Source organism: Lonchura striata, chromosome 7, assembly GCF_050655825.1.
Source record: "Lonchura striata isolate lonStrDom1 chromosome 7, ASM5065582v1, whole genome shotgun sequence".
NCBI lineage: Eukaryota > Metazoa > Chordata > Aves > Passeriformes > Estrildidae > Lonchura > Lonchura striata.
Window position 1 is genome coordinate 544643 of NC_140709.1, and position 24335 is coordinate 568977.

The following is a 24335-nucleotide window of genomic DNA, read 5'->3' on the forward strand; positions in this document are numbered from 1 at the left end:
TATACTACTATTACTACTACTATTACTATAAAAGGGGGAAAAAGATACACAAATTTCAAAGTGAAAACCTTTCAAAACATTCTTCTTCCCACTATTAACTCTAATAAATTATAGCGAGACACATTTGGACTTTTAATCAAGCCTTCATCTTTTTACATAACTAATATTGAGTCTATCAGGGGAGAAAGGAGTTTCCTTTGCACCATAGACCCCCCAGGAAACACAGCTGCTACTTTTTGTGTTTCTATGTTACACATGGCACTGCCTAAATACACTGGGCTAGTGTGACATTTTTTTCTCTATGTCACAGTGTTCTTATTACTGTGCATGGACAGAGACTGCTTATAGGGCCCCTTTAAGGATGCTTTGCTAAGGACTAACAGGAACAACAGTCCAGTGTCTCATTTTGGGATTATAGTCCTCTCCATTTTCCCCTGTGGCTGGGGGTCTAAGAACAGAGATTGCTTTCTCTTTTTCTTTGAAGATGGAGGGCATCTTCACACTTTCCTCTGCTTTCTTCTGTTCCTTCCTGAACTGGTAGTTGTTGGAGGAGGAGTTTTTTGGCTCACCATTGCATCCCCTTAAAATGCAGCCTCTCTTGGAGGAGAAATTGATTTACTTTATGGCTAATAAGAAGAGTCTAGCTAACAGCTACTCTATTATTTTCCCCTAACCTTCTTTCTCTAACAACTGAGGTCCCCGGCTGTCTCTCTTTCTTTTAAATTGAGGAGGAGTAATATTTTACAAAGCTTTCATTTTACAGGAAAGGGTTAAAATTCCCGGACTCCCCACATGGCTGAAATCTTGGCCCAGGACTCTGTCTCCCATCTCCCATGTTGGGCATCTTTCCCCCCCTTTCTCTTTTTCTTCTGCCGGCAAACTCCTAGGTGTCTGTAGGCTCTTTATGTCTTTTCCCTCTAGGTTGGGGTGGGAGGGAAACAAAGACATTTCAGGTTTGCTCTACCTTTCTGTCTGCAGGAGCTGGCCCAGCTTGGTTCCCAATTCTTCACCCCCTAGCCTACCTCTACAAGCCATATAGCTTTTCCCCTACCCCACTTAGCTTATAGCTAAACAAAAAAAGTTTACACTGTCCGCTAACTAAAACTAAAAAAAATAAATTCTCCTAAGAATTCTGCTTTTAACCCCTCTATATTCTCAAAAACATATCTACTCTTAATTAGTCACCTCAAGAATCAATATCTAAACCTAACTCCTAACTAAACTAACTTCTTTTTTCTAAAAAAATTCTTTTCCCATGTCAAACCACAATACAGAACTACTTTTATTCAAAATTATTCATCATACATTGAGGGAAAAACAAGCAACCTCTTTAGCAGCAACTGCTTAATCACCTTATCAAACTGCAGGTTTTATGTTCATAACCTAAAATTCCATTGCAAAGCCACAGGCCATAATTCTTAATACAAAACTGCAATAAAAGCTTTAAGCACAATTTCACCTCCGGATCAGGAAGCGCACACACAAGGGCAAGAAAGCAGCTCACTTTGGAAAGCAGGTGCAGTAACTGCAGGCAGACAGGCTGCCGTGAGTGAAAACCAGAACCCAGAACATTTTAGAGCTGTCTAATCTCATCTTGGAGGCTGAAGCTTTTTTTCAGAGGAGAGCCAAACCCTGTGTTGGTGTTGTACTGTTTACACCAGGTGACCAACATCTCTTTCTTGACAAGCTCTGTCCAGCAGGAATCTCACTTGGGATGACATTTCACTGCACCAAGGTACAGGCAAGACCAGTTACACCAATCTCAGCAGCTGAACCTTCTTTCTGCCTAAAAGCTCAGTGTCTCTGAAAGGCTGGTGGCTCCAGGGCAAGGGACAACAACCACCACTGTGCTGGGCTCTTGCCAGCAAATATTTGAAAACAAGTAAGTAATGGGAATGCTGTTTGCACAACCGACCATGAAGACTGCCATTCTCCTGTTGCAGGTGTTAGATAATAAAAGAGGTTTTACAGGCAATTCTGTGCCTTCTATCTGCATCCTATCATGATACCATGTTGCAGATCCACCTTTTTCATTTATGTTAACAAGGAACTTTTATCCCTCAGTAACACAGATGAGAATGAGGAATCTATATTCACCACACTGAAAAATAAAAATTACTTTCTTTCTGTCCTGTTGTGATTTGAGGACCCTGGAAAAACACAGACAACTTTAAATAAATAGTGGGCCAGGTGGCTAGTGAAAGGTTTTCTAGTGAGAGCTCTGCAAGAATCAGTTGCAATTGCACAAGCAGTGAAGAGAAGTCACAGATTCCTTTTGAATGGTTCCTGCCTGGCTAGCCAGACCCAGACTGGGCAGCTCGACATCAGAGGCAGACGATGCCTCCAATAAACAAAGGTGTCTCTTGCAGCTTCTTGACTTGACCAGTTCTGTTGAACAATTGAGCTGAGCCTCTTTCAATAGCTCAAGTTACTCACCCAAGAAAGTGTGGCCTGCATCTGAGAGGAGTATTTTTACCTTGTGTTTACTATTTCTTATTCAACTGTAAACACAGCGCAGAGTCACACAACTTCCATCACCCATGAAAGTTCATAGTGCTACAGAAAAGGCTATTACTTTTTGGATATTTTCATGATACAAATGTGCAACAAAGAAGAATAAATGTGCAACAAAGAAGTTGATTTATAACTTCCTTTATGTTAACCTCTTGCACTCATCTATGCAAAATTCTCTCTTCCCACCTGCCATAATTCAGAGCTAGATTGAGCAACTGACTACTTAAACCACACTGAATACCATATTTTCCAAATGAATACCATATTTCCAAAGTAGTGATCCAATATTTAAATTCTCTACCAGAATCTACTGCAGAAAAAGCCTGTACTTCTAACCATATTAGAGCAACCTTAATATTTTCAGTAAAAATTAAGTTTACTCACGCACACAACTGCATTTGCATGCTTTCAGTATCTCAGTATCTTCCAAAACAGAAGACAAAAGAGAAAAGATTGGACAGTGTAGAGAGAACACAGATTACAGGATGTGAGATGACACAGCTACAATTACTGGCTGATCATACTTAGTCTGTATTCAACAGCAGCAGACCATTAAAGCCCTTAATACTTTTATGCATGCATTGTTCACTAGTCTGGTACAACAGTTTAGTGCTGATGAGAGATCAAAATTTTAGCATTTTATAAAAAGCTTACTGTTGCCAGTGGCAGGAGGGAAGAATGGCACTGGAGGCATTCCCGGACTGCCTCTGACATGTCCTCTCTGAAGCTTTGTGGCAACACTGGGGCAGCTCAAGTCAGTGCTGGAGCTGAGGGTACTGCTCTGCCAGCTGGGCACCAGGGCTCAGTTGCTGCTGAGCAGACAAGCTGATAATCTAAACCAAGTGTGCTACACAAGGTGTCAATACTCCAGCATATGTCAGATGCACCCACAACTCCAGACTGGCTCTTTTTCAAAGGGAGCTTTTCCTCTGAAGCCTAATATGACAAAGGAGAAAGGAAAATTAACTTCTGGGTCATCATATGGATAAAGGAGTATAGAGAATTTTGATTAAGGAAATGAGCTAGCTACTTCACCTGAGACAGCAGTGGCATTAAATTTACTTTAGAATAGGATCATTAGGAAGTTGACATCTCAGACTTGACTCGCTGAAATGAAAACACTGGTGAACAGCAGAAACTCTAAACCTCAAAATTCTAGGATTAAGTAGGCAAGAGTGACCTATGCAATTGAACACAACACTATGAGAGTTGGAAGGAAACCCCAGTTCTTCCAGCCATTCACAAAATGTTGGCCAAGATTTTTGTTTCACTTATGAGAAACTTGGGAGTCCATTCAACAAAAAGTTCTGCCTTCAATTGAGAACTGCCACATATTTGTCACCTAACTGATCACTAGATGCATGCAAATCAGAATTTCAAAGTTTGTGCCCAATTACAGGAAGTGCATTTAGTAAGTCTCTTTTCAGGTATCTCCATGAAGTGACATGCCTACATAGAGTACTGAATGTACAGCACTACATATTTGAACTGTAAAGAAATCCCCAAGACTTAATAGCAATAGTTCTCTTTCAAAAAGATGTTTCAACATGCAATAAAAAATAGGCAGAACGTATTCTTCCTTCCATTTCCATCTGAAAAACATTGAGGTTTGCTCCCTGCTCCCAAACCCTATAAAAGGCATCTCCAAAGTAATGTAAAAAATTGTACTTAAACAATAATGAAGGGAAAAAGCGAGGTGCATGTTCTCTATTTAAATGATACAGTTCAATATAGTTACACAAAAAGAAAAGATTTTGCTGAAGTCCTGAACAAACACTTCTAGAAAAACATGTAGACAAACCCAAGTGTTATCCATCTGAAACCATATCCAATTGTTCTTACTCTGTCACCTATTTACTAAAGGGAAGGTGAAAAATTGCCCATCAAAGTGTCACAAACAGCTAGACCAAAGAACAAACTAAAAAAAACCAGCCACTGCTGCAAGTGCTTCTGTCTTAGCAAAGACATTAAAATCAATATATTCCAGTTAATTTTGAAAATTGCATTGATGAGTGGCTTTTCCTGCAAGACCTTTTCTCAGCCCAACCACTGAAAACTAACGTGTTAAGCATGAAATTCACAATTCCAAATTATCCCATTTAATCTTGTCAGTTCAGCAGCAGTTCATTCCAAATCCAGCAGTATACAGCTTGAACACAGAAAACAGCAATGATTCCACAAACCTACAAGGAGCAATTGGCAATTAGCTGCCCTACATTCCAAGCTCCCAAAATACCATGCTACCCCTAGAATTTCTAATAAATTGTTATTTTAGTATGAAAATACTCAATTTACTTTTAACTTGGATAAGAGACTCCCTACAAAACTCAACTAAACATCTATGCAGGATTCAGAACTCCCCAGGATTCAGAAGTATAGACATGTTTTACTTTTATTTAAAACTTGTTTCAGCAATCCCTAAGATACTTCTACCCATGATAGTATGGAAGTCTTGTAACATTTTAGAAGTGAAATTCATGTTTTAGGGAAAAAAAAACAACATCCCAACCCCTCTCTAAAACAAACTCATAGAAAACAATCCCCTCCCCAAACACAAAAATAGAAAAAGAACCATAACAAACCCAAAATACTCAAAATCCATCATCAAATTCACTTAAAGACAAAAATTATAAGAATATGTTATAGCTTCATTACAATTAGTCTTGGGATTCTCCTGCATTCAAAAAGGAATTCCTCTGAATCACAGAATCCCTGAGGTCGGAAAAAGTCCTCCCAGATCACCAAGTCCCAGCTGTGCCAAATGCCCACCCTGTCCCCACCCAGAGCCCTGAGTGCCATGTCCAGGCCTTCCTTGGACACCTGCAGGGATGGGCACTCCAAACGCCCCTGGGCAGCCCCTGCCAATCCCTGAGTCCCCTTTCCATGGGGAAATTCCTACTGCTGCCCACCCTGAGCTCCTCTAGGCCAGCCTGAGCTGTACCCTCTCCTCCTCGCCCTGTTCCTTGGGATCAGAGCCCGACCCGCTGGTTGTCCCCTCCTGGCAGGAGCTGTGCAGAGCCACAAGGTCCCCCCAAGCCTCCTTTTCTCCAGGCTGGGCCCCTTCCCAGCTCCCTCAGGAATTCTCCAGGCCCATTCCCTTCCTTGGGCACATTCCAGCCCCTCAATGTCTTTCTTCTATTGAGGCACCGAAAACTGGAGATGCCTCAGCAGTGCCAGCACAGGGGAGGGCACTGCCCTAGCCCTGATGGCCACACAAGTTTTGACAAGGGCCAGGTGCCTTTGGCTTTCTTGCCCACCTGGGCTCATTCTCACTTTAAAACAGATCTCGAGTTTTGTCAGAAAAGCACAAAGCTGTAGTGATCTAAATTTCTTCACAGGTTACAGCTGTTCTGCTTGTGTTATAACACTATGAGTGAATTGGAATGTTCCTTTCCTAAAACATGAGCAAGGGAGATTGACGCAGCTGTCTGACACCTGACTCAACAAGAGACTGATCCGTGTTAGAGGACACACTTCAATTTGGTAAAATAGTTGCTTTAAACTGATTTGCAGTCCTAGGAAAAGGAAACAAATGGAAACTTTATTTAGAAGCAGCTTGTAGCATTCAAAGGCTAACTAGTGCAACCTTTTATATATAATCATAACTATTGTCTCATGGCTATGGCAGAAAGCTTATAGTAATTCAATATATTTCTCTATCTTAGAACTACTGTAGTAATTTTAAAAGTTTTTATTAAATTAAAATCTTGCCCAATTTGACAAGTAATAATAAATTGTGTTTCCACTGCAGTGTTTCTGAAGTACTTGGGTCAGGGTGTGGCAGCTCTATTTTACAAACACTGACCTGCTGCACCTCACAGCAATTCCTGTACCAAAGGAAAAAGCAAACAGTGTAGCAGTTTCTGTTCAAGCTTAATAAAGTGAAGAATTTCACTGGAAAATATTCTGTTCTGGGCTTTCTGCCACACAGGAAGGGTGTTGAACATGTCAGTGTCCTTAATTATTATCAACAGAAAAAATACCAGAATGCAGCAGTTCAGTTCTTAATTCTTTCATATTGTCACTTCCAAGACTGAAGGACAATTTACATCTTCCTCCCCTCACACTCATTTTATGTGTCTTTCACAGAAATGCTCCAATTTTGAAGTTTGTGCAATGCTGATGATAAATGACTATTTAATTTTTTTTTAGATTTCATCAGAATTTAGTTATGTAATAGCAAAATATTTAATAGTCTTTTTATAAATGGAAAGAGGAATAGGTTTTAACCTTCTTTCAAAAGAAAGAAAGATTCCATTATATTTTTTTCTCTAGGACTAATAAAAAGATACAAACACTGCTTGGGCAGGCAAAGGAACACTAACGAAAGCCTTTAGTCACACTCATGTCTGGTGCTGTTCCCAACAGCACTGCCTTGCCTGCTCACTTGGTGGGATCCGGCACAGCTGGAGCATGGAGCTGTCCTGGGCAGGGGATTCCTGCCTGCAGAGCCCAGCTCTGGCACTGCCACTGCAGCTCCTGGGCAGGGGATCCCTGCCTGCAGAGCCCAGCTCTGGCACTGCCACTGCTCACCCACACTGTGAGCACACTCCTTGTGTGCTGCAGCATAAAATGGACCGACTTAAAGTCACCACCAACGTACTTCAGACAAATGAGCCCTAATGGCCTTTTGTGAGAGGCTAGGATGGCACAAGGCAAACTGTTGTTTGGAGAGAGGGGACTGAAAGTATCTGCAACTCTTGGCTGACCTCTCACACCACAACAGCCTCTGGCAACGATATCCTGCACACTGCAACTGTGAATATTAATTTTAACACTGCTAAGTAATTTTTAGGGTTGCCATTGTCACCTTAAGTTACTTTTGAAACTATTAATTTAGGCATGAAAACTAAGATTCAAATTTCATTATCCTGCAGAAAACTTTTGTTTAACAATAAGGTATTATTGAAAACTGTTGATATAATGCGAACTGTTGATATCAAGGAGATATAACCTAACTCTCACCTTTTAAAAAATATTAATATGGGACAACATAAGAAATAATATATCGTTTGCATTCAGAGTTACCATCTTGAATCAAGTTGTGATTCATCTTCAAGGAAGTTCCAAAACAGAAAGAGCAAAGCAGATTTATTCTGAGGTTCAGATGTTATAGTTTGTGTATAAAGTCAACAAAGATGATCATTATTTTTCAGTATGATACAATGAAAACCAAAGTATCCTTTCTCCCTTTGTGTTCCTTAAATTTAAAAAAGAAAAAAAAAACAACAAAAACTTTAACTAGAGTGTTTCCTTGTAGAACTGCTATTTTTCCCACTTGAATGATCTTCACAAATTAAGGCTGAATTTGATTGCAAATGCAATTTTATTTTTCCTGTAGAAACTTTAAATACACACCCATAAATGTGCTCCAGATTTAAAATGTATTAGTACCTTGGTATTGATAACTGAAAACAATCTCAGAGTTTAATGACCATTTTTTAATAAAGTACAATTATCATACCCAATCTGTATGTGCGGGACTTTGTAGCACTGAACACTTGGCTTTGCAGGACTTACAAGGACCGATTCTAATGTTGCATCAATTCTACACTAGATTTTCTCTTTCTTTGCCACTAAACTTGCATTTCCAGTCTGACTTATAACAGCAGTGCAGACATTCCAAGGGATACAGAACACCAGAATGGTGCTTCTGTTTAACACAGGTAACTGAACCCCTTACATTCAGATTCCAAAACCGATACATGAAACAGACTATGGTAGCACTGGGTCACACGCTTCGGAAACAAACAGTGCTGGTTGCTGCAGCAATGCAGTAAGAGACAGCGGTTAACTCCACACACAGTGAACTGATGAACTGATGAAAATGAGCCAGGTACCTGTTCCTTTACAGAAGCTAAAATGGTCGTGGCAGTAGTCTCTGGTTCCATGCCTGGGCCTGTGGAAGTCTCCTGTGCTGTCTGCGGCAGCCCCTCCTCCACCATTGGGCTCTGCTCAGGGGCTGGCATTTTGCCTGCAATAACAAGATTTTAATATAGTTTACATTTTCAGACAGTGATGTTTAAAATCCAACCTTTCAAGATTATGAATTATATTCTTTTTTTCTACAAGCTTTCCAAATTTAACTAAATTAGCAGAGAACTTTGCATTACTCAATCTATGCTGTGTGACTGTGTTTAACCTTCACAAACAGAGACCAGAATCACCCACACAACTCAAGGGTTGGGCAGGAGCAAGTAGCTTGCATGATGCTTCAACATTATTTTTAAAAACACTATTTTGTGGTGGTTAATAAAACTAGCACAATTCAAGATGCATGAAAAATACTAGTGTTAACTATAAGGCACACCCAGGATCAGTACAAATTTACCACATGCAGTTTTCAGCACAGAAGAATGACACATAACAGCAGAATGCTCTGCTGTCAGGAACAAACTAAGGAATAGACTAATTATGGTAATAAAAGCTTAATGGGAGCAATGCTTCTAATGCTCTTTTTGCAAAAGAGGAAATTAAAAGGCTAAAGTTAAAGCAAATTGCCCTGGGCTATGGATAGTGTGGAAAGGACTGACAGGATTAGCGTCCAATAATCCCAAGCTGTGTTATTGCAGGGGCAGCACACTAACAATTCCAATCCATGGAAAAGAGCAATTAATTTGTTCCATTATCAAAATCACTATTAACCAGTATTACAGATATAGTTGCAAAGTGTGTTTAACGCTTTGTAAACAGCAAGTAAGTGGCATTCACAAAGCTTAACACAGATACCACACTTTAATTTCATTCAGAAAATAAAGCTTGTGAGGTCTAATGTTAGGAGTAATTCATATTTCATTTTAGATTTTCAGAACAAACTCATCCAATATTCCTAGGGCAGACAAACAGGAACAGATTCCTTCCTCATTGCACTCATTACTCAAAGGGTGAGGAGATGCTTAGGCTGCAAATGGGCTCCAAGACCAGGAATGGACCCATGAGACCCCTCAGTGTGGAGCTGTATTAGCCATGAGCACCTGAATGAGCACAGGGCAATGCACAGGATCAGTGCACATCTGTGCTGCAGAGCTGCATGTTTCTGACAGGGTTGAAAGGGGACTTGAGTTGACCCTGGAGGGATCTCTCCTGGGATCGCTGGCCTCTTGCAAGGTTTCTCCCTCACCCTGTACACAGAGCCCAGGCAAAGGCCTGTCCTGTCAGAAGAGGGCTGTGCTGCTAATGGAGAGGTGAGGTGACGGTAGAAGAACAAGTGCTTTTGTTCTGCTCTGTGTACAGCAGCATATGGGCTGTCAGAGGAATGGCTCCTCTTCAGGCCCATGAGCTCTTCTGGCGCTAGCACAGGGTCTTTATTAACCACCCTGTTCCGGTCTGCTAAAAGAGCTCATGACACGGCTCATGTGCAGTTGCACATCAGCTACTGAGGGAATCAAAGAGTTTTTGGGTGAGATGAGTGATGAGAGGCAGTGGAGCAGTCATGGGGGCAACCTGTGGTGCAGAAGCCTGGTCACCCACCAGCTTCCACCACTGCAAATGGAGAAAGAAAAGATGCTTCGCAAACACATCAGAAAAGGAGCCCAACTCAGCAAGGCAGGAATTTTTCCCTCAGCACCTTGCAGGTGAAGCGCAGGAAGGCTGCCCTGTACATATCCTGAAATGTGCCTGTATGAACAGCCCTTTCTTACCATACACCCACACCACACTTATCTTCGGGAACAAGGCGAAAGTAAGTGCACAAAGGTTTCTGCTGTCATGAGTGCACAAGGACACCTGAACATGCTAGCCCAGCCATACCAAGAACCACTCTACCGCCTTCTCCCATTTCTACAGACATGGTGCTCCCCTCATCTTCCCTTCCCACAGACGCGGGTCTCCCTTCACCTTCTCTCACCACAGACGCAGGTCTCCCCTCACTTCTCTCCCCACGGACGTGGTTCTCCCCTCACTTCTCTCCCCACAGACATGGTTCTCCCCTCACTTCTCTCCCCACGGACGTGGTTCTCCCCTCACTTCTCTCCCCACAGACATGGCTCTCCCCTCACTTTCTCTCCCCACAGATGCGGGTCTCCCCTCACCTTCTCTCCCCACAGATGTGGGTCTCCCCTCACCTTCTCTCCACACAGACAAGGTCTCCCCTCACTTTCTCTCCCCACAGACAAGGTCTCCCCTCACTTTCTCTCCCCACAGATGTGGGTCTCCCCTCACCTTCTCTCCACACAGACAAGGTCTCCCCTCACTTTCTCTCCCCACAGATGTGGGTCTCCCCTCACCTTCTCTCCCCACAGACAAGGTCTCCCCTCACTTTCTCTCCCCACAGACAAGGTCTCCCCTCACTTTCTCTCCCCACAGACACGCGTCTCCCCTCACCTTCTCTCCCCACAGATGTGGGTCTCCCCTCACCTTCTCTCCCCACAGACGTGGGTCTCCCCTCACCTTCTCTCCACACAGACAAGGTCTCCCCTCACCTTCTCTCCCCACAGACAAGGTCTCCCCTCACCTTCTCTCCCCACAGATGCAGATCTCCCCTCACCTTCTCTCCCCACAGACGTGGGTCTCCCCTCACTTTCTCTCCCCACAGACAAGGTCTCCCCTCACCTTCTCTCCACACAGACAAGGTCTCCCCTCACCTTCTCTCCCCACGGACGCGGGTCTCCCCTCAGCACAGACATGGCTGTCCCCTCACCACACCACGCTGTCCTCCTTATGGCCAGGTTCCATGGCGCACAGTGAGCATTCCCTCCTGCCCAGCACAGCCAGGGCAGCCCGGGCAGGGCACGGCCTCCGGCTCACCCACGGCGGCTCCCGCAGGGATTCCTCGCGCTCAGCCGAGCTCCGGCCTTGGTGTGCGGGGCTGCGGGACACCTCCATCAACTGCAACCAGAACAGAACTCACTCTCGACAAAGAAAGCAACATTAAATGCTACTTGACTTCCAAGGTGCCACAAATGAATAACCAGACATATCTGGCTGTTTTTGAAATGCTATTTGTATTGGTTTCAGCTTGCAGATACAAACGCTGCCACACAGAGCCTGTCACAAGCTGCATGTCAGGTGGGCACGCAACTAAAGCTTCAAGGACTGTTTCTACAGAACCCATTAAACAGCAATTAAGCAAGCAGAATAAAAAACGACCTCTAATAGTTGTATAGTAGGATTTTGAAAAGTCAAATGTGCATCTTTATGGTTTTAGAAAATAGAAATGGTTTCTTCAAAGTTTTACTTCCAAAAACCAACTCTTTAATCAAGCAGTAAGAACGCAAAGCACAGAATACATGCCACAATTCCATGTGTCATATCTGATTTTTTATATTGCTTACCATAGTTCTTTTATGACTATAACTCAGTGTTTCAGGTTTCTAAATGATCTGATACATTTGCAAGCATACAAAGTAATAAAACTACCCAATTGAGCCTTGTCTTCATTTAGAAACATCTGCTAAGCAATCTAAAGGACAAGTCTCAAAAACTCACAAGTTACACATGTGCTTCTCTCAGAAGGGGCTGCTTGCTAGTCCATATATCCCACTGTGTCTCCACCTGAACATAACAGGGCAGTGCCTGCTCCAGTTTGGGATTTCCAGGAGAGAAGTAGAAAATAGAGCAGTGTTTGTCAGAAGTAGAAGCAGAAAATAGAGCAGTCAATTTGTCTTTTCCATAGTTTTCTCTCTCTTCTCACCCCAACACTGTGAATAACTTCTCAACCCATCTGTAGTAGATTTTTGTAACAAACCAGTCCAGAAAACATCCCTCTGAGCTGGCTGGAAGGTGTGCTAGTTCATTGGAATGGAAAATATACCCAGTATTGAGTATCTAATGAAAAAATCCAGATAAAAACAATCAAATTAATTATTAGTGAAGGTGTCGGTGTTAAATGTACATCTATCTCAGTGTTAAGAGATGCAATCACAGGCCTACACCCTTTCACATAGGCAGTTGTTTCAACTGATGTTCCTTCAATTAACACATTTCTTGGCAAAGTTACTGATTTTCTAATCTTGATTCCAACATTAAATGATTGTTGGCTCTGATCCTACAAACACTTAGGTACACACTTGAGCTAATAAACGAGTCTGCTCATCCCCTCCTCACCCTCCTGCCAGGCCCGTGGGCTCGGGTGACAGCACAGGAGAGTAAGGGAGCAGGAGAAGCTCTGCAGGGCCCAGTCCCCACCCCCACAGCCCTGTCTAGGGATGCTGCTTAAGGACAGGGATAAATAACTGATTCATTACTGGAAAACTAGCAACCAGATTTCATACCTCAAAAAAATTAGGTTCACAGTTACTTTGCCTGTCATGGCTGAGCAGTCAGACATCACCCAGAACAGGAGATTACTCCCACATTTTTCCCAGGCTGTCCAAACCCTCATCCCCCACAGCCCCATGCTGTAGATTCCTAGGTCCTGCCCTGGGCTGCTCTCTGCAAGCCCTGGGCACTGACAGATCAGGAAGTTCACACAGGTACCACCAGAAATGCACCTTAATGCTTCCCTGCATTCCAGTTCTTTTAATTCTCAAACTGCTCCTGAACACTGAAGATCTAGGATCTCTGTAGCCACAATAAAAACTCAGAAAATGTATTTTACTGTTTATAGCTCTGTTCAGTGCATTTCAGCACACCTGACTACATCTTAACATCACTGAACATCAAAGTCTACACACTAAATTCTCTGCTATTGCAAAGAATATACAAGAACTGGAAGCTTTAAATGTTCTGGAATAATCTTTTGGTGGATATTGCAGAACTAAGACTTGTGCATGATATAAATGGCTCTAATGGAGCTCAAGAATATAATGTGAGAAGCTTGGAAACATAGAGGACAGTGAGAATTTGCTGTGCATTTCAGCCTTTGGTAAAAAAATAATGCTTTTCAATAGCTTAGATAATTTTTCAGGAAAATACTTAAATAGATCATCTTGTATGTTAAGTCCAAGAAAATTATTAACACCTATTCTGAATTTTCAAATTCTCTATTTAGAAGTAAAGGCCAAAAGCAGTGATAACCTAGCTCCAGGCTGGCATGTCCAGATGAAGTGTGCAAGAAAGACAAAGCTGCTCAATTTGAAGCCTCCACTTTGAAATACCCTAAAATAATTTTGAGAGCAGTGGTTTTTCCAGTCTCTCTGCTGTAGAGACTCACTCAAATGGCTTTATGAAACCACACAGTAAATCAAGGCAGAGCAAACCAAGCCACCATAGACAGCTTTCCATGCAGGGAGGATTTGGCAGGGACCACCACATTCGGCCACTGTGGGATTTGCTTAAGCAAAGCTCACCTAAACAGCCCCATAACTACCTCTTCAGAGGACAGTGCTGCCTCCACTGTGCACCCCCTGCTCATGTGGCTCACACAAGCACCAGCTCCTAAAGCCTCCCAGCCCTTCTCCTTCCACAGAGCCCTGCACTGGGCTGGGCAGTCACCTGGTGGCCCCAGCAGCAGCCAGCCTGGCTCTCACACTGCTCTCAGCACACATCTGACTTGCAGCCAGTAAGAACAGCCACCAGCACAATTCATGCTGAAGAGGTAATACAATTCTTATCAACTCTGCTAGCTAGGACATGATAATAATAATAATAATAATAATTTATTTCACTAGGGCAACATGAAAAAAATAATGGGCAACCTCTCATCACTGAAAATCCTCATATTTATCTAGCTACACGGGTAACACAAGCCATAATAGTAAACTACCAATGACATTAGACAAATACTCATTAGTACAGAGGGGAACAGCTCCTATAAGCTAAAATCAGCTTGCTGGGATACTAACATTTACTACATGACAAAGTCATTCTTGTATATCTACACTTAGAGCAACAAGTCAAATCTCAGCTCTTAGTCAAAGACTCTGCTCATTCTTTACAGTGCGCATGAGAAGTCAAAACTTGAACAAAATGTACTACATTTCTAGTTTTTACAGGAAAATATCATTAAAATTGACCTGTTTTTAGGTTCTTTCACAGAGCTGTCAGACCACTTCCAGGTAGGAGCAGTTCCCATTGGTTCCACCCTGCTGCAAGGCTAGAGCAGGGATTGAAATGCTCAAGCTTTCTGCAGCCAAGTGACTGAACCATGCTCTGCGTTGTCTGCCAGCCTGCAGAATGTTTCTGGATGGAGACGCAGCAGATGACAACTTACCCACTTGCAAAGATGATGCAAGCAACTAAAAATGGATTCTGTGAAAGATGGCTCCAGTATTTACATAAAAGGCAGGGTCTGAAATTTCCAGATGCAGTAGGGGAAGATACTTCAAATATCAACTGCAGGCTAGCCACTGTGTTCAGAGATACATTTTCATTATGGACATTAGTAGTGCACAAGTTCATGAAGACTTAAGGATAAAACCAAGAAAATAAACACGTTATCTGATGAAAACATGGAAGAAAGTAACTTCAGGATAAAAACCACCTGCACAGCTGTGCAGACTGAGTCCCACAGTCAAAAAAGAATCCTGCACACAACTGACCTGTTGCCTGAGAAATGTGGGAGATGTGTTTAACTGATTAAGCCTCTTCCTAATCCCTTTTTCCTTACAAGACCTACTTTTTCCTTCTTTTTCCTTTTTTTTTTCTTAAATTTATGCAGATTCAAAAACCATTTGGTACTACATCCTAATTAAAATCTTAAAATGCACATTACCTTAGCTTTTTGATAAACATATTTTTGCTACAGTTCCTAGAAAAATACAGTTTTTAGGGGTTTTTTGGCTGATGGCTACATACTTTAATTCCACTCCAGTGAGCAGGCAAGATTCTACATCCACAAATATCTAGTTGTAACATGCTCATGAGACTAATATCTTTTATAGCTTTCAAACTAACCATTCACCAGAAGGTATCAGACATGTACAGCAAGACACCCATTTTGAATAAAGACATATTTATAGCCACGTCCTTCAAGGCCTGAGGCACTGTCTGTAGCTCACCTGAAAAGAAGCCTCTTTGTCATCTGAAGGATGTCTGGAGAGCATTTACACTTGGCAAACATATGAAGTACAAGAAGCTAAATAGAGTTTTCAGTAGTTTAAGTCAACAAGGCTCCATGACTTATAAGAAAAAAAGAGACCCCAAATCTGAACCTTCCCTTTGGGCCATCCCAAATGTCTGTGTTGCACTCTTCTGCTGAGGTATCTAAATCCACTGCCATTAAATACAGCCTCATCAGAGCACAGTGCTCAAAGCCAGCTCTGCAGAATAGCAAACAGACAGCAGATTGATCTCGAGGGATGAAGTTCAGTCTCTCTTCTATCACAGACTGAGGGGGAGGAGGGACACACAGCATCACAGAAGGATTTTAGGTTTTCCAAGCAGACTGTCAGGTGGCAAGGACATTCATCAATTAATCATTCAACCATGCACAGGATAATTCTCAGTTTGGTGTTGGAATAGATGCAATTAATGTAGGTATGAAGTACTTCAGAATGAATTTCACAGAACAACGTAACTTGCAGGCTAACAACTGAGAACCTGCAGCACAGGCATGCTGTGCTGACAGCACGGCTGCCCTGTGCCCCAGCTCCAAACCCGTACCCACTCCATCTGCCACCTGAAAACTACAAACAAGCAAATGGCAATTAAAATGACAATGGCTGTAAGTACATATATGACCACTACCAATTAAAACAATGGCTACAGCTGCTGTTCAATTTCTACTTGTATTTTCTCCTAGAAAAATTATTGCTGAAGTGTGACTATGTTATTGCCAGAGAGAATGCTCATTACCTGCAGGGAGACATGCCTCAGCTGGAAGAATTAGCAACCCAAATATATGTTACATGCCTTTATAAAAGTCTGCTTCTCAACTTTGTCATATAGTATATTTGAAGAAAATTATTATACAAAAATTTTTCTCAATGATAACAATTATCAGCTACAATCCCCATTACAAAAGACAGCTGGAGAGTTACGGACTTCCATAGCTCCTCCTGTTTAGACAATGCCAGATTTTGAGTGATGTGGTGCCACATGTACCCCTGAGTTGGTCTGGAGCTGGACACTACCAACACCAGTCATTAGTCTGCCTTTAGAAAGCAAGCAGCTGTGAGCAGCGCTTCCCCTTGCACAGCTGTGTGTTCACTGGCACCACAGCCCCACATCTGCAGGGACAGCTGTGCCTCAGCAGCTCAGCTACCTTTGGCAGGGACAGCAACCCGACTGTGCCCCTGCAAAATGGAAAAACTGCTTTTACTGAGGATGCTGAAACCCTGCTTTTATTCAGGATACATTTATGAATTCTTCAGTGCTACCGGTGGATGCTCCTGCCCAAACTATAGAAATGTCAAATTCTTGCATACCATAAACATAAATTGAGGAATAGCACTGTTTTCCAATAAACATGGCTTCTGATTAGCAAAAGATTTTACTAAAATGAAGCTTCATCAATTATTAAATTACAGTTTACTCTTCCTCTTGCACTGAAATAGAACTGCACAGCAAAACTCTGCTACCAAGAACACTCTACCTGCAAACTTTTACATTTAAGCAAAGGAAGCTGTCTCCTTTTCTGTTCTCCAAGCTAGAAAGTAAAAAAAAAAAAAAAATCCTTGAATGTAGAAGCAAAATATAAGAGTTAGACAACAAGCATCTGTGTTTTCAGGCCATAGTTACCAATATTTCCATCAGTTCTCCAATATCCCAAAGATTATTATTTTTCTGAGGTGTATTTGATTTTGTTCACCCCTCAAAATTGAAAGTACTGTAGTAGGATTACACATAACTCTACTCTATAGATAATTTAGTATTTCTACTAATACTTTATGAAGAGATGAAGAGTTGTGAACACCAAAATTTACAAATGATATCACAATTAGAGGAGATCAAGGACAACTGTGTGATTTGAGGAAAACCACAAAGAAAGATGAATGAGCCAGTGTTGATAAACACAAAATCACACAAACTGTTCCCATCTAAGTGACCCATATGCCTTCCTGTAGCAGGGATAGGTGACAGAAACACAGCTACAAAATCAGGCAGACTCAGGTTAAAGCGTCTGGCTAGGCAAGGAAACCTTTTGCAGAAGTGCCAGAGAGGGGAAAAGTCAGGTCAATGGTACATTAAATAATGTCAATAATTGTAACCACACTCCAAAACAGGGATCCACTGCAAACTATAGGCAATCCAGCATACAGCAACAAAAAGTTTCAGAGAGACGGAAAACCATACATTGAAGGAATTAAGTGTGGAAATGGTCAAGAAGCAAAACAAATACTGAATGAAGGCATATGGTTCTTTGCTGATGCTCAGTTAAAACAAGGAGAAACTTTAAGAACAGCATTCACAGGCTTCCAGCTGTATGGCAGAATTGCATCTTTATGCAGCAGTACAAGATCTTAAGATGTGATTTTCTTCTCACAGTGAAAAAGATTTCTTCTGGTAAAATCTGCTAAAGGCATGCAATTTTGTCATGAGATGGTAACATTTTGCATCAAAGTTTACCAGTTGGACATGCAATTTAGATAGCTTTCCTGCCTCAGTTCCTGAAAGACTGAAAGTATGACTCAAATGTATTTTAAATGTTAACATCAAAGGAATCTCAAATAGTTGTCACAACAACACCAATCTTATTTCTACCTTTTAATTCTCTGCCCTATATTTTAGTCATATGCTAATTCCTTAGCAGGGCAATTAAGCACACCAAAACCAGTAACAGGTACTAGAATTTCAAGTGTTAGGAAAGAGTGTGGGTTTTTTTAAACCCAACCTACCTAATTTTGTTCAACAACAAGAGCACTAGAGAAACACATTTGGTGCAAGGTCTTGACACTGCCGTGTGGCTTTGTGAGACACAACCAGGAAAGCCCAGGTGAGAGCACTGGGGAAAAAAGAGGTGATCAGAAACCTCCCTAGGAAGCTGAACCCAAAGCAGCAGCTCACTTGCATGGAAAGGCACTTGGGTGGGCTCTGTCACAGCTGTGCCCAGGTTCCCTGTGGTAGCAGCAGAAGCTGGCACTCGTAGGCTTCCGCAGGGCATGGCTGGGGCACGGGACACACAAAGCAGGGAGCAGCAGGCCAGCAGGCAGAGGTCAAGAGCTACAGGAGAATCCAGCTTAAAACAAACAGCAAGCTCAAATCCAGCCGCTGAAGCCCAACACACCAAAGGCTGAAGGCTGTTCATCGAGCCCAGCAATCCCCAATTCTGTATTACCTCCCACACACAGCCCTGCCTCACCCACACTCCAGGTGATGCGGCTGACACAGAGAACCAAGTCCTGCATGGAAGCAGATACAGCAAAACAATAGCTCTGAGGAAAACACAAAACTGGGATGCCTGTAATCCAAGTACCTTCCCCTGGCAAAGAAAAGAGAGGGAAAAGGAAAAAAAGGTACCTCAGTGATCCCTCCTGCTACTTTTCCACTTCGCAGTGCACTGAAAATGCACAATCTTCCCAGACTGCTTCAGTGAAGTTTTGTGCACCCAATTTCAAGCTGGATCAATCGAAAAGTCAGAAGAAAGCAACCAAAGCAAAGCAAATTTTATGCAGAAGTTGCCTGTGTTTGGATATAAAGCAGTGACTTTTGGGAAAAGCAGTAACAGCCAAAATCCTGAAGTCACTGCAGGAAGGACAAAACAATAATCAAGGATAATATTTAAAAGAGCTACAGCTACCTTCTTGCCAGTATCAGACAATATAAATTACATTAATTATTTAAGTGTTGCTGTCTTCTCTAAATGGAATACAGGGGGTCCTTTTTGCCCTTCTAAATTCAAAAGAACACAAATTTTTAGATCATTTCACATCTATACATACTAGAAAAAATTAAATGTTCACACTTACAATTTAGATATGCCTGACAATTAATATTGATGTGTTTAAATAAGCACATCTACCAACAGTGAAGACAGAAATTCTACCAGTTATTTTCACTGTGCTGTAACACAAATCTCAGAATGAAGGGTTTAAAAGGCAGTGATCAAAAGTAAAGCCTTTCAGTAACAATGAGGGAGTTGGAAAATTGTGCAATTTTATGTCTTAAAAAAATACAACAATTAATTAGTGTTTTAGGGGATTTCCACTTTCAAACTTGAGAAAGCCTGCTCCTACTTGCTCTCTGCAAGTCCAGGAGAACGTCAATACAACAACTCAGGAAATACACTCCTGGATGACACCAGCAGAAAAGAATGCACTTCCACCACTTGCAAGATTGCTCTTTATTGCTCTTTTAAGTAATGCTTAGGGGGTAATTGTAGTTAGAGGCATATCTTTCCATTTTTAGAATGCCTTACTTCAGCTCCATAAGAATATGTACCATTTCAGAGAGCTGCTACTGAGCTGTCCTTCCCGGGCGCCGTGAAGCATGGCAGGAACGGGCCCCTTTGGCAGGATGCAGCACTGAACACGGGCCTGAGCGGAAGGGAGGAATCCACCAACACCCCAGCCACTGCACTGCACAGCTGGGAAATACTCGGCACACAAACCATTTCTGCCACCTCAAATGAACCATTTCAGTGAGGTGCTCCAAGGCAGCTGCTAGTCATCTTCTCAGTATCACAGACAGCAGGATAAATTACAGATAGCAACAGAATGCATATCCACCTAATAGCATCTTCTTGCCTGCTTGTGAGCGACCACTTCAAACCAAAACATTTAAAATTGAACTTTTCAGCAATAGCGCAGGAATTCTATAGAGGTTCAAACTATTGGTTTTTATTCTTTAACTTAATGTAATATAGGACATTCTCTATTACTTCCATTCTCATATGACCTAACAGGTAAAGCTCAAATATCAGAGCAAACGTGAACATGTCCAGCAAGGAGGGGCAAAAGTAGGCTCAAAAATCTACCTTACACAAACCGTGTTTAAAAGAAATGTGTAACACTGCACATCTTTTGTCAAACTAAAGCCCAATAAAAACTTGATGAAAATTGTCATATATATATACATATATATATATATATATATATATATATATACATAGTCTGCACACAATTATTAATTCAAATAAGGTTTTGAAAGAAGTTGCTTCTTTAAAATGGCAAATACATTTTGTTAGTTAAGTTGTTTCTCTCCAGTAATGCTGCTGGTTAATTCCAAATAACACTCAGTACACATCTCCTGATTAATACTGTCACTCTTTTCGTACATGTTTTAAAAGTAGCCCTCAGCAAGGTTATTAATGCAGACTTCAGATCAGCACATTCCCATACAGCAGGGTAAACATGCACATGCATTACCTTGTCCCATTTTTATCTGTTCTTAATACTGATGCTGCTGCTACCTGTCATCATCCTCCTGGTGAGCCACAGAAAGAATACGCCCAGGAATAAGCAAGAAGTCCCCTGTCATTTATGGTCACCTTAAAAGACAGTATTGATTTGCAACTGAGCTGACAGAGTACCTGCCCTTGTGTCTCGGGGTGACATCCTGGAGAGCTGCTGTCCTTGGGTACTCGGGGATCTGAGCACAGCTCCCTTGAGGCAGGGCAGCCACCAGGCAAACATAGCACCAGGGCTGAGCAGAACCATGCCTGGTTGACAAACCAGCCCAGAACAAGCCAGCTTCCTCCCAGGAGCACTGTCCTGCCCACACACTGCTGCTGTGATGGCAGGAGTAGTGCTGGCTCACCTGTGCCTCTGCAGTCAGGCCTGCCTCTGAGGCCAGCAGCAGTGCCAGGGAGCCAGCCTACATCTTGGTGGAGCCAGTCTGATACTCTTTCAAAACCAAGATCACTACCATCACTACCCCTGTCCTGCACAGGAATGAGAAATGAAAGAATTTAAAGAAAGGAAAAGGTGGTAGAAGAGCTCTGACACAAGGCTGGTTACTTGTTCCACATCTTACACCAACAAACACCATGCAGGGGTGGGACAAGTCTTTTGACTCTATTATCCTCAAGTAAATCTTCATGAAATTGAAACTGTTTACTGGAATGGCAATATGTGTGAAACTGTAGGTTTCACACTGAATTCTAAAGAACTGATGACCCCAACCTCACTGACAACCTCCTAGCAAAAGATTGAAAAACTTGTGCTGGTACAAAGTACAGCATGCTCAGAGCTACCAACTTCCAACAGAAAAAAAAGACTTCCTCAGTAAGCCATCAATTCATTGTCTTCACAATAGACTTCTGTCATATTTGTAATTTATTAGTTACAATCTTAATCAAACAGTGAATTGTAAAACCCACTGACCAAAGCAAAATTCAAAGGATAGGAACAATCATGTCACCAAGAGAAGTCACAGAAAGTAATTACCTCTCTGGAGGCTGTTCAGTTTTGTAACCGGAGTTCCTTCACATGACAAAGGATAGAGGTTTACAACATAGCCATTAACACTGTTCAGTCCATCTCCAACAGCAGAGACAGCTGCTAGTAGTGGCCACTCACACTCTGGGGTGCAAGCTCTATTAGAAACAGATACCACCAGAATCTTGGTCCTGTTAGACCCAGCTGCTCTAGACATCAATGGAGGCACAAATAATCAGCACAGTGGTGGGCACAGCTGTTCATTTAATGGATACGGCAACAAAAAAATGCAGTTAAATAAAAAAGATTATGCAACAAACTCAAGCCTGGAAAACAGAACAGAAAAAAATCAGTTGCCAAAATTGCCATGGAGCACATCATTATAGACTGATTCTATTTCTAAATGGAAAGATAATTCAAGTAGGCAGAACTGCAACTTAAGTGCTGGATTTGAGAAGAACCAGTCTTACGAAATAGAAAAGAGTGTGGTGATATGAACCAGCTGAACCCAGCAGAGCTGATCTCCTGCTCCCAAATAAATCCATAGCTATCCAAAGCAGTGGAAGGGATGACACACAGAAGCATGTAACTAAGCTAATAGAGGAGTCCTTATCTGGGAAGCATACCTGCTTTTAAAAAGAGATACAAATGCAAAAGAATCCCTTCCTAGCCTAAGGGGAGTGTAGAAATCTACCTGTCTGCTGCTGTTTTCCAAGTCAAATAATAATAATAATAATAATAATAATAATAATAATAAGAAAGCTAGAGACAAGCAAGCTAAAGCAGCACAGCAACTAAGAATGACAGAAATATCTGTCTGCAGAGAAAACACAGGCAGGTAACAGCCCAGCAGGTACCTCAGACAAGGCAAACACAATCTCTGTTGTCAAATGACCATCATGTACACAGCCTGCTTAAGGGAAGGAAGACAAAGAAGTAGAATTTACTTCTCCACCCTTTTTCCACTAGGAATTCCCTTGTGATTGATCACACTTAACACCAGCAAAACTACGGGCCTTCATATCTTCCAAATTCAGGGGGGTTTGGTAGGCAAGAAGGACACGGGGCATTAATCATCTTGCCAATGCTCTTTACCCAAGTCACAGACAGTGACCAAAGAAAGTTTCTGTGACAGACAGCAAGGTCATCCCCAAGAGGTAACTGGAGAGAAGAACATAGCTGCTCCTGTGAGATGGCGACAGTGGGGGCACATGCTGCTGTAGAGGGCATCAAAAACACACTTCCAGCAGAGAATCTGAAGTGTTGCTCCCTTAGAATGAAATGGAAGTTAACTCAGCACCTGGCACAGGCCTTGATTTTCATATTTGCAGTTGGTTCTGCTGGTCTGCCTGAATTCAAAGGCTGTCATGATGACAAAGAAACCAAATCCTCCTTTTTCATCACCAGAAACCTTTCAAAATAGAAATGAAGAAGATATTATTTTCTATGAACACTTGGGTGTAAAAATAAGGATAAGGAAACATTTGAGAGAAGATCAAACAAGTCTTAAATGACTATAAAGAAATCTATCACTGTAGCTACAAATTAGGAAATTTCCCAGTGAAATGAACATTTTGGAAAAGTAAAAAAGTATAGTGACTATACTATTTGAGAATAGAATTACTGATGACTATTTTCTCCACTGTTGTAATTGCACTGTTAGGATCAATAAAGATGATTCCTATCATACCAGTGCATCTGACTTATTTTTTCCTATTTGTACAAATAAAATAATATCTACCTTAAGGGGAGTCAAACTCCTTCAATCAGAGTTAAACCAGCAGAAAGTAGCTGGCTCCTCTGGGATGTGTTTACAGGCAGTACTGTTTTGATTCACATTCTACTGGCATCTCTGCAGCTGGAAAATGTTAAGGTCAAATCAAGGTGATTTGTTTGCTTTCCTGCTGTGGTAGGACCGTTTCAGTTAGGATTCTATTTATTAAGACATACACCTGTATCTTCATACAATAGCTCAGCTAACTAACAACCAAAACTATTACTGCATTTAGCATCCACCCATAGAACTCCAGCAATACCAGGAATATCTGCATATCCACAAAATCACATGTTAAAGTTCCACCTCATTTAAAGTATAAGCTGGTATGTAAAAACCATTAGTTCAAGTCACTTTGTCTCCCTTCTCTAGTAGCATGTCAAGACTTCACATTGTGGTTTAAGCTCACCTGGCATAAAGAGGGATCTTATCTGTCCAGGGATCCTGTCTGTCCAGTGTAGGAGCAAGTCAAGGCCACAGCTGCTCTAACCTACCCAAATGAGTATCACAGCTGTAGTTGTGCCAAGATGAACAATAACTTGGGGGACAGGCTGACTGTCCCCTACCCAAGTCACTCAGCACACACAAGTCACCATTCTCTTTGAATCTGCCATGTATATCCACACAGATCCTACACTGCAGGAAGTTTGACAGGCCTGTTCTTTCATCTAGAAAAATAAATGATCCATGTTGGCCAGGTGAGAGGCACAGCCACTGGATCTCCTAACACACACTTTGAGACAAAAAAGGCAAAACAGAAACAAAGCCAGGGATTAGCACCACCTCAGCCAGCTTCACAGGCCCACTGCCAGTATCCTGGACAAGATTAATCCTATCAAACACCAGCTTTTGTTTCAAGAAAAACTCAGTGAAAAACTGATGCACACCTAAAACTGAAAGGGTGCCATTAG

The 24335-nt window shown here is 41.9% G+C and overlaps 1 protein-coding gene across 12 annotated transcripts in view; it reads right to left on the bottom strand.

Annotated features, from left to right (window-relative positions):
* PKP4 (plakophilin 4) overlaps positions 1-24335 on the bottom strand; it is a 66984-nt gene that overhangs the window by 31085 nt on the left and 11564 nt on the right. For 10 of the 12 annotated variants that reach the window (XM_085584813.1, XM_021543454.4, XM_021543453.4 and 7 more), the window contains one exon: positions 8355-8488. In XM_085584813.1, the coding sequence (XP_085440939.1) occupies positions 8355-8483 (129 nt within the window). In that variant the 5' untranslated portion in view covers positions 8484-8488. Of the gene's footprint in view, positions 1-8354; positions 8490-24335 lie in introns of those variants that run through there. The other 2 variants (XM_085584816.1, XM_085584814.1) reach the window with 1 other exon arrangement.